The following is a 10969-nucleotide window of genomic DNA, read 5'->3' as shown; positions in this document are numbered from 1 at the left end:
TTCTCATATTGCTCAAAAAGGCTTATTTAAAAATCACAAACTGCCATGCAAACTTAAACTGAAAGAATAGTATTAGGTGGTGAGTTTATATTAAGGAGTTACAATTGAATATACATTTATTTTTTAAAGGAGTGCTGGAAAAAGAAATGATTATTGATGTAACCTAAAAATATGAAAACAGAGTTTATCTACTGGCAGTGCTGCTTCTGATGAGGCTCAGATAATGATACTATCGATGGGTGGAGGTTTGCAGGCCGATAACCACCAGCTCTTTCAAACACAGACGTGCTGTCAGACAAAGGTACACAGGACATGCATATAGAGTCGAGAACAACGTGGTCCTGTGAAGCTGCTAGACTGACACTCTGAAGCCACAGCTATCTCTCATTTCTCTTTCTCTTTTCATTCAGTTCTGTCCTCTTTCTCTCTTTTGAATGTGTGTTTGGTTTAATACTTTTGCAGCTCTTCTGCAGTGGTTTCAGCGAGCCACAGTGCCTGGTTTGAACTCAAAAGAAAAATAGAATGTTTCCAAAACGTGGACGACCAATCAGAAGTGAGAGTGAAGCCGGCGAGTCAGAGAAGGAGAAGCATGGAAACTAAGAAACCGACGCAGAGAAACCAGAGAAAAAAAATCAAATGCGATAGGAGTAGAAGGGAGGGAGGGTGAGAGGGTGGGAGGGAGAGGCCCGGTGACCTCACGTGACATGTGACGTGGGCTCCACCACTCACCGAGGGGAGTGTGTTTGTGGAGGATGGCGAGGAGGATGCAGATACACTGTGGCTTTTAGCCTTTTACTAGCATCGACGCTCCAGTCAGGCCACCACCATCGTGCAGGAGGAAGAGAAAGGATCTGCTGGCTAACCTCAGACCCTCAGCCCGCTGCTTGACACAGGACCACAAGCCCAGCCCTCGCCGCCGCCGCTTCCACCACCCAGGCTCCGTCCAGCAGGGCCTCCTATCATCTCCAACCCCGGTGAGTCCACACCTGGACACACACACACACACACACACACACACAGTTTCTTTCTCTCAGTTTCTCCTCTTCTCTCTGAAAGTCTGCCGGTGCTGCCGCTCTATAACACATGCTGCTGCTCTCTCTGCAGGCTTGTGGCTTGGGATTCCTGTGGTAGTCACAAACCCTAGATTCTTGGTTGCTCCGAGCTCCAGGAGTTGTGTCCTCGCCGCTCTCCTTCCTCCTCCTCACTCTTTGTTTCTGATCTGTTTTTTTGTTCTTCTTCTCAAAGGTCGGCGGAGATCGACTGAAGAGCAGGCTCCTCACCGTTCTGTCTTCTCTGTCATGGCATCAAACAGCATCTTTGACTCCTTCTCCAACTACAGCAGCAGTCTACTCAGAGGTGAGTGCTGATCCTCCCCTCTTACCACCCCCCCCCCCCTCTCCACCCTCACCCCCCTACTTTCAACCACCATCCCACCCTCTGTCCAGTTCTGAATGTACAGCTTTGACAACTTGTTTCTTTTGACAAAAGAAATGTGTGAATGCATATATCTCTCCGTCCACTGAGGCAGGATCTGATTTGCCCTCATCTAGTTGACTGATATGGCCCATAAATGCCTCTGCGCTCCAGTGTTTTCTGTAGGCTTGATGGAGTAGCGCCATAATGGGATTCTCACCACAGACATTCATTATCAAGTGAAACTCGGCGCTCTCTCTCACTGCTGAATACGAGCTCAGAGGCTCCATGTGACTGGGCCCTTTACTGGAACAGGGCAATACAATAAAAGAAAAAAAAATAACACAAACATATTAGGCTCTCTGCTTTACTTCCAGGAGGTACTTTTGGTCTATGTGGTGAGGTGAGTGCACTATACTTGGCGAAGCTAAACGCCAGCCTCAGTGAAGAAGCCATTTGTTGCCATGGTTATTCCAATCAGACGGCTTTTACTTGTGGAGCTCTTAAGCGTGGTGGAGAAGCAGAAGGAGATTACAACTTTTACCTGGTTTTAGCTAGAATAGCTTGTTGACTTTATTCCTGTTAGTGATGATAACATGAAGTAGTTGTGGAAGTTGTTAATCTGATGGCGTCCCGGGGATTCAGATATTCCCACTGTTCGTCACACAACCACTAAGACAGCCACTGAAAGGCAGCAGGAAAAAAAATCTCCTTCCCAATTAAGGCCTCGTTGCAGTTTAATTAGAGACAGCCACAGAAGAAGCACTACCAGCTCCTAATTGTTTGCAGAGTATATCTTAAACTCTCTGGAGCCTCACACACACACACACAGTCAGACGGACACACACATCTGCGTCTCACATGAGAACAATCCTCTGATATCCTCGGTGGAACCGCAGTGACAGGGGATGATGTTCCAGTGTTCTCACAGCTTCTACAGACACCAAGGCTTTTATAGTTTCCTCCTGACAAGGCTCAGGCCTTTCCTCGCTTTTTCAACTCTAAAACCGCGGGATCTGCATCCCTTTATCTCTTCCCCGTTTACAGATCAGCGTGTCACCAACTCCAGGTTTCATGCGTGCCGCTGGGGCGCCTGATTTTGATTTTGAACTCGAGCAGAGCAGTGAGACGCGATGTGAGACAGTAGGTCAGGAGGGGAAAAGAGAGACAAGCATTTAAAGCTGTAATCATCCATTGGAAATCATTAGTGAATATGCAATATCCTTTTACAATTCACTCTGTCAGGAGACTGAAACCTAACTGCGGGAGAACAAAGGCCAAGAGTCATTAAATACGCCGGTTCAATCTGAAAGCATTTCAAATCGGGACTACCTCATGTAAGCAAAATACCCGAGTGGTTAGTTTAACAACTTCCATTACACAGGCAAAGCAATTTGGCAAGTTCCCTTTTTTGTATAAAACTCAAATCAAACTGAAATTAAGAAGAACGGTTACAGAAAATCAAAGACGCTGTTAAATGTCTGGCTTCCATGAGCTGTGACTTTAATACCGTGTGACATTAAGCTTGTGGAAATAATGTATACATCTATTTGGATGTCAGGATATACAGCTCTAATCAACATGTCAGTCATTTGAAAAAGGAAATAAAAAGAAAAGAGGTTTAAAAAAAAAGAAGGGTTAACACCTTTTCTTCCCTTTTTTTTTTTTTTTTTTAATCATACAAACTTGTACTTTGCTATTAAAAATAGACACCAGCACTATCGCATATATCAGGCCAGCACAAACACGCAGTGTCTACTGCTGGTGTTATATTGGTAACTCTTTAACATTTCAGCGTATCTCACAGTGCAGACAGAGAACACATGTTAGCATGTGATGAGCAACATCAGATGCACTGCGTGAGAAGCGAGAAGACGCCTCACCTCAGAAACCTCAGTCCTCCGCTTAAGCTGAATGAGACAAACACAAACACACACACACACACACACACACACACACACACCCACAACACAAACCACACACACACACACAACACACACACACACACACACACACACACACACACACACACACACACACACACACACACACACACCCACACACACACACACACACACACACACACACCACACACACCACACACACACACACACACACACACACACACACACACACACACCACACACACACACACACACAGACACACACACCACACCAGTCACCAAGAAAGCAGACAAGGCAGCTGTCGTCTCATGGCGTCCAGTCCATTATTGAGCGCAATAAAAAAAAAAAGTCTAACAGTTAGAAAAGAAGAGAACATCGGATGGAGAGCTTAGCGTCAACGAGGCGTTAATCTGATGCAGACTCAAAGTGCTGCTGCAGTTCACTGATAATAACCACAATGAGGCTATACACCTGCTAACTCTCACACAGCAGCTCCACTACTTAACCAGAATGCAGCATTTCTGAGACACTTTATTTAAAGGAGTAGGGTCCACAAAACACCGGGCTTTCCCCATATGAAGCAGAATTGTAATTAACTACACAACATTTTTTGTTTCGGACATATTGGCAGTGCATCGGGGGGGGTACCTGGTTTATAGCGGCTGTGATTGGGCCGATATGGTGGGTCATATTCTTGGCCATGTCTGTCACCACATTTCCCTCCGCTTGGAAGCCTTTTCCCTGCAGACTGTTTTTTACAGGGGTCCGTTTAAAAAAAAAAAAGAGTGTCTTGGGAGCCAGCTCCCTTTGTGGCAGAGAAAAAGGCCCCCGGTTTATTAGGGTGGGAATGTTTTTTATATGTTTGGCTTATTGCGCTGCATGAATGGAAGTGAGGGATTGTGTGTGAGAATCGCGCCATGCCTCACCACAGTTGTAGCGAGGTTATTCTGGAGGGTTCCGGGAGGTGGTCTGGTTTGTTCGACAAGTTTCTGGGAGGGAAAAAGCCTGACAGACACATGCACAGTATGCGAGAGAGAGAGACACTTCAAATGCATCAAAATGAATCGCTCAGAGGGGATACAACTCGAGACGAGCTTCAAGCCTTGAACTACTGACAAATAAAAAGGCGCTATACAGTGGCTCAAAAAAGAAAAAATGCTATAAATTTGACAGAACACATGGCTGGTGATGGCTGGTGAATTTATTAATAACAAAGTCATATGGTGAAGATTTCTCCTGTGCCTCTTAAATTAAAATGCTTGATTGGAGCCCATTCAAAAGCCTGCTGTGAGTGTGAGGCCCCCGAGTGACGCCAAAACATAAAGACTGGCTGAGCGGGCAGAAATCTGTAACCAGATATTGAGGGTTTCAATATTTGATATAGTGAAAGCAAATAATAGAAAACTCATGACAGACAGAGCGGGCGAAATCCTGTCTCCAATTTAGCCCAGTATAATATCTATTTATAAAACTAATATTGGATAGAGGGAATGCTCTGGACTTGATTATGGCTGTAAACGCTTTTGGAGGTACTTATTTACTTTTTGGTACGTCTCGCCGTTTTAACCGTCTGTCAACACGACTTCATGGGGAACACTTTCAAGGGATGCCAGCAACATGGCTTCCAGGTAGAACGTGCAGAAGGGCGTGCTGATTATGTGGTCGACTAATCCCAAAACCTGCCTCTGCCCTCGCATACTTTTGGCTCCAAACAACCACGCTCGGCGTTGCGTTGGTCAAGGTTAAAGTCGCGCTAAGTGTAGTTGTAAATACAATTTTCTGGTGGTCGACAAACAACCACAGGGGCCAGATTCTTTTCAGCCGATCTGATAATATGGATTTATGCTGTACAGGTCTCGCTAACTGGGGGGAAGAAAAGTGTTCTGAAAGGTTGAGCGACTTCTTACAAGAAACACTCATGGAGGGGGCTTCTTGCTTCTGTAATTCTGCTGGAAAATAAACTGTAGGTGCGTCGGCTTTGAGGCAGCATCCAGCGAGGAGCGAATGTGATCTGAGCCTGGTGTCGGGCCAAGCAGGCAAGAAGAACATTCTGCGTGTCGGCGTCTTCAACACAGTTGAACAAGAGTTAGTCTGCATGTTAAACTCTGTGAAATGATTGTGTATGGCAGCTGTGAGAGCAGTGAACTCAGTATGCTGAACACTTTTTACTTCATCAACCTACTATAGTTGTATAAGATGAGGTAGAAGTAGAAAATAATTGGTATCAGGGACACAAATGTCCAAATATGATGCATGTGATGTAAGAGGAATTTATAAAGTCTAGACGGGCTACTTTAAATGTCTGCCATGCAAAATAAATCGAAACAGGAACTACATGGCAGGAAAATATGCAGACTTTGAAAAAGCTTGCGTAATTGAATAACGAGGTGGAAATGATCACAATATAAAGTTCTTTCTCTTGATTTAAAAAAAGGTTATGCCCTGGGCGGATAAGGCTCTTCTATTTCTATGACTCATTTCTGTACGGTTAATTTGCTTCACTTACGAGCTGATAATATTTCATATGCCCCCTTACGTTAAAAAGATTAAAGCCACATCAGTTATTAGACTCTTCATGAGGTCATTCATCCTGCATGGTGGACAACTAAAAGAAGGAAAAACCTTTCTCGCAATTTTCTGTTTCTTAATTTTGTTTTAAACCTACGCCCTAAACCACAGGCCAGCCCCACAGCTTATTACATGGTAAGGCTGGGGTTGCAGAAAAAACACAAAGTATTATTGTAGGCTAATTTATGTATTATTAACCTACATTTATGCAGCTGTTGTGTGGAATTTGCTTGCAATTCTCTGCAAAGCTGGGAAGAAGGTAAACAATTAAAAGTGAAAATTGAAATAAAACATTTGTGTCATCCGAGGTTTAGTTTGTTTTCAGTAACTCTGGCTACAATTAGAGAGTTGTGACCTGAGTTTGACTCAGATGAAGAAGCCTTATTGTTTGGACCCCTCCCTGTAGCGTTAAACAGATGTTGTCAACAACGTCCTTACTGTTGCAGTGAGAAGCAGGAAAAGCAAAGAAAACTGCCGGTGACTAAGCAGAACGTCGATTGCTGTGCACTTTTGTTTTTAACATTACAGTTGCATTCAAAGCCACAAATGACTTTAATGGGCGGGCATGGGTCTGGTCGGCAGCACATCAAATGACTCAAACTTATGGAGAACCCACATGTTCAGAAACCTATCAGCACGGATCTATTTCTTTTTTTTTTGCATAAGAAGGAACACAGAGGGTTTTATTTTATCATGTGTGAAAGTTTAGCAAAGATCTAAGGCCCAGAGGAACTCATTCTGTCACCATCAAAGGATTAAAAGGAATGTTTTTCACAGACTAAATATCCTTCCTCCAGACTGAATCTTCACGTCATTATGTGCAACTTTAATCTTCTCCAAAACATCCTTATAGCCTATCCCTTTTCCCATAAGCAATAAAGGAAAAAAAAACGTAATTACGGAGGAGGAAAAATGCAGATAATGATAGGATGCGAGAGGCTGCCGGCTATGAAATGTTTTCAGATTCTCTATTTTCCTCCATTTTCCCAGAATGTTTTTTTTCTTTACTTGTTTACATACAGTTAATTGTCGTTGCTGCAATAAAACATGTTATTGGGTTGCTTCTTCCCTCCCCTCAAACATAACTTTAACCACAGGGAATTGATTTTTGTGGAGACAGCATTTCAAAAATGGGATTTTTCTCTCTGCCTATTCATTGGGGGGTGCGAATCTGGCTGTGCTCACTGCTTCGGTAATGGGCCACCTAATTGAGCACATTTGAACATTTTGATGAGACAAAGGATGAGTGAAAGAAAGTTCGATATTTCAGGATAAAAGCTTACTTGCTCTCTTTCTGAGTTAGATTGATGTCCCTCTCAGGCCCTATTATGTTTTTGGGGGGTTCTCCTTTTCCTGTGGTGTGTTAGATATGTTTGTGTGCATGTAAATGGTCTGCAAAGGCTTACATCCAAAAGCTCCCTCCAAAGGGAGTTTCTGTCCCACACTTTCCCCCCGGCCTGAAACGCCTCCATTTGAATCCTTTGTTTACTTCTGTAACATAGTGACATCACCATGTAACACACGCATTTCTATTTGCTAGCTCTCCAACACATTGTACGTGACAGGCTAAGGTGAAGGACATCTCGAAGCGGTTGACCAATCACAACGGAGTCGGCCAGCTAACCAATCAGAGCAGACTGGGCTCTGATTTCAGACAGAGGGTGAAAAGAGGTGCTGCAGCACAGGCAGTATGAGAAGAATAAAGAGCTTTTTGAACATTAAAGCATTAAAGATTGAAATAGAGGGGAAAACATCACGGCTTGCTTTGTTACAAAATCTGCCAGCCAGAAGAAGTCATAGTCCCGCCCAGTACAACCAAAAGTTGGTTTACACTTTTACTATTGTCCAGAAAAATGAATATTTCCCAAAACTCAAAGGAAATTCATTAAAAAGGTCCATTCTTCCTCAGATGCCAAAATGACCATATTCATATCCTGATTTAGCTTGTTCTGCAATCTTTTTATTTCATAAAGACTCATGCAAAATGTATCCAATTATCTACAACCCCAGTATTGCAGCATGTTTTGCCCTGAAGTAAACTTCAACGGGCTTGTACTTTCTCTCCAGCTGCTCACTTCTGTATTGGCTCAGTAGGAAACACCATGCCAGGGATTCCCCCTCAGCTGTGCACCAGAAGTGGCCCCTCCATCTCTTCTGCATAGTGTCTGCTGTGAGGTCACTCCGTCTGCTGCACACACTCTTCTCACGGGGGCAGCCGTCATGCTCACCAACACACGAGAAACTGTATGGTATAGGCGCACAGACTGCCGATTGCACATATAGAATACACACACACACACACACACATGCAGAAGTCTGAGTTTTTCCCCCGTGCTGAGTCAGAGACGAGAGGTGCCTGTCAACATGATGACCGTGACGTTTCCCCCCCCTTAAATGCTGTCTGACCTCACTCTAATAGCTGGTCAGGACTAACATATGGTCTGCCGATGCCTTAGTCCAGCAGAATTGCCCACACTGTGACTACACAGCAGAGGACTTAACTGAAAATATCACTGACAGCTTTCTCGATAAAATCAAAAGGGCCAGTTTGGGACTTCTTCTTATAAAAAGTATTCAACTGATTTTACTGAGGTTACACTTGTAATGAGAAGAGTCAGAGTTTCTATCAAATTAACAGCTGTTAAATCCACTTGAATCCAATCACAAAATCTAAGAGCAGCCTAGAAAAATTGTCAATGAATATCAGGCATAATTGTTGCTGTTACATATGAATTGTAACACAACATTCAATTAAAACAGGGACACCTCTCAGGTCTCCACATAACAGCCTGACAGCTAGCTGTGTTAACACTGCCAACCTGGCAGAGACAACGTTGGTGTTAGAAGTGCTTGACGGACTTGAACACAGCTTTTCCCCTTTAATCAGTGTGATGACATAAGAGGCAGACAGCGAGCCAGTCATTCAGTCAGTGTAGAGTTTGATTAACCTAATCACCAGGCAGCCAGGCTCCAGGCTGCTGATTGGGTTTACAAACGCTCCTTGTCATCGTTGTGTCATTAGCTCGCCGTTAGCCGCGGCCGCCTTGACGTGGAGCAGCGACGTGCCGGGCCTAAACACAGCAATCAGGGGATTAGTGTGCAGTTACAGCAAAGCCTCAATGGACGCCTCAGGCTCTGAGTCAAGGAGGGGAAAGTCTTGCCTTCTTATGCTAGCTGCACATGGCCAGGGTGCTAACTGTACATGGGCAACGCCACTACTGATTAGCAAGGGACCCGATGAGAGGAAACATTCAGTGACTTCGGACACACGGGTGGTTTCCCAGACTCCAATTAAGCCAAGTCATTGACTCAAGCAATGATTTGAATGGAGGGACTCCATTGAAAATAAGTTTTAGCTTCCAATTAGGTTTGCTTAATCTGGAGCTGGGACTCAAGCCCAAAGGCATCACAGAAACAGAGCAGCCTGCAGCACAGTGACTCTCTGCAGAAAGGCTCAGTGGAGTTGGAAGGAATTCATTTTCTTTTTGATTTCATTTGAAATTCATTGGAATGATTGACAATAATCAGTAACTGTGCATAAGACAGAATATATGCATTGTGACAAATGAATGTGTCTAAGTGCTCTCCTGAGCTTCTTGGCTCGAAGGCTGAGAGTTGCCACACCCTTGTTTCCTTACGATGAAAAGCCCCGAGGGCGAAGCGAGAACTTTCCAAGAGTTGTCTTACGTCTGCAGAAGAAAGTGGCACAGACACTTGTCAGGAAACCAGCGCCGGGTTCCTGCTTCAATCTGGTCGGACTCTGCGGTGAGACAGACGGTGCTTGAACGGCTGAATCCCTCTGAAGAGGGGAGTACATGCAAATTCAATATTTGGGGGATTTTTGAAGTTCATTTGCACTTGAATGAGTGTGACAGAACCTGGAATGACCTCTGTGGAAAAGAGTCTCTACACAGTGATGAAAGGAGATGAAAGGGACAAACACTGATGACAATAGTTGGAAAAGTTGGAAGTGTGCACATGGTGTGTATTTGTGTGGGTTCCCATAAGGTTAGCTTGAGTGTGTGTGCGCAGTGGTTTAAATCAAGTCAGCAGGGATGACTAATAAACGGTGATTCCTTCAGACACTTTGAATAAAAACACAATGCCGCTAAGAGGAATACATTTGGCCCAGTGCCCGCTTGGCAGAGCCCTCTCTGCCTTGTGTTTGTTGGTTTGAGTTCATGTCATTCATTTTATACGTTACAGAACTTACCTTGTTGCTTCATATGCCAAAGTAAGAGGGACCTAGTTTTAAAAAATAAAAACATGTGGCTTTTGTTGCAGAGAGGAATGAACAACAGCATTCCATGTGCAACCACATCAAAGGTCCCCCTCGCCATGGGGCTAAATGAGGGCAGACTGTCCTGCTTGCCCCTCCTGACATGACTGCCACTAATTAACCAGCGATCTCAAAACTGACACTTAATCTTCTTCACTTCTCCCTCACATATTCACTCTCATCTGCACAGATTTTAAACTGCTTCTCGTTGGGCTCCAGTGTGAGGGGACAGCCACACAACAAGCACAAAGGGGCATTGTCTGCTGGTGAAAATGTGGTTTACAGGCTCTGCTATAATGGCTCGGTGGTTGCTGGAAGCCATGCGCACTTCCTAATATCCAACTCACATGCGATTTCATTTTGAGAAAAAGACTGAGCTGTGGGGCTTTGCCTTTGTGTGAGTGGGACGCCTCACAACTTATTTTCTGAGCCCTCACCCCTCCTTCTCCCCTCTCTTCACCCCCTCTTCCCCTCTCTGGTGGCGCTACTATATTTGTGTGGGCTCTCTAGCAAAGGCTGCGTTGCCAGTCAAACGTGTTCGGGGGCCGTCAGACTGAAAGGCTTCCAGCGCTGCGATCTGTCTCCGCTCCTCGTCAGTGGGAGCTGTTTGATCTGACAGAGAGACTCCATTAGAGACACAGGGAGGTTGGATGGCTTCAGCAGTCAGAGTAGCAGCCCAGAGAGGAAAAGGTTTGCACACGCAGTCTGGATGCAATCTTGGTGTCTCGCTGTGTATCTATAAATGTCTCTGCGCATTACTTGTCCTTATACTAGGTGTGTGTGGTTGCACGTTGATGAGTGCAC

At 44.6% G+C, this 10969-nt stretch overlaps 1 protein-coding gene across 4 annotated transcripts in view; it reads left to right on the top strand.

Annotated features, from left to right (window-relative positions):
* Window positions 1-739: 739 nt before the first annotated feature.
* Window positions 740-10969, top strand: part of runx3 (RUNX family transcription factor 3) — a 48002-nt gene continuing 37772 nt past the window's right edge. For 2 of the 4 annotated variants that reach the window (XM_034124980.1, XM_034124910.1), the window contains exons 1-2: window positions 745-974; window positions 1246-1356. In XM_034124980.1, the coding sequence (XP_033980871.1) occupies window positions 1299-1356 (58 nt within the window). In that variant the 5' untranslated portion in view covers window positions 745-974; window positions 1246-1298. Of the gene's footprint in view, window positions 975-1245; window positions 1357-10969 lie in introns of all 4 variants that reach the window. The other 2 variants (XM_034125053.1, XM_034124830.1) reach the window with 2 other exon arrangements.

Source organism: Trematomus bernacchii, unplaced genomic scaffold (assembly GCF_902827165.1).
Source record: "Trematomus bernacchii unplaced genomic scaffold, fTreBer1.1, whole genome shotgun sequence".
NCBI lineage: Eukaryota > Metazoa > Chordata > Actinopteri > Perciformes > Nototheniidae > Trematomus > Trematomus bernacchii.
Note: the sequence above shows the minus strand (reverse complement) of the source record. Positions and strands in the feature narration are given on the sequence as shown.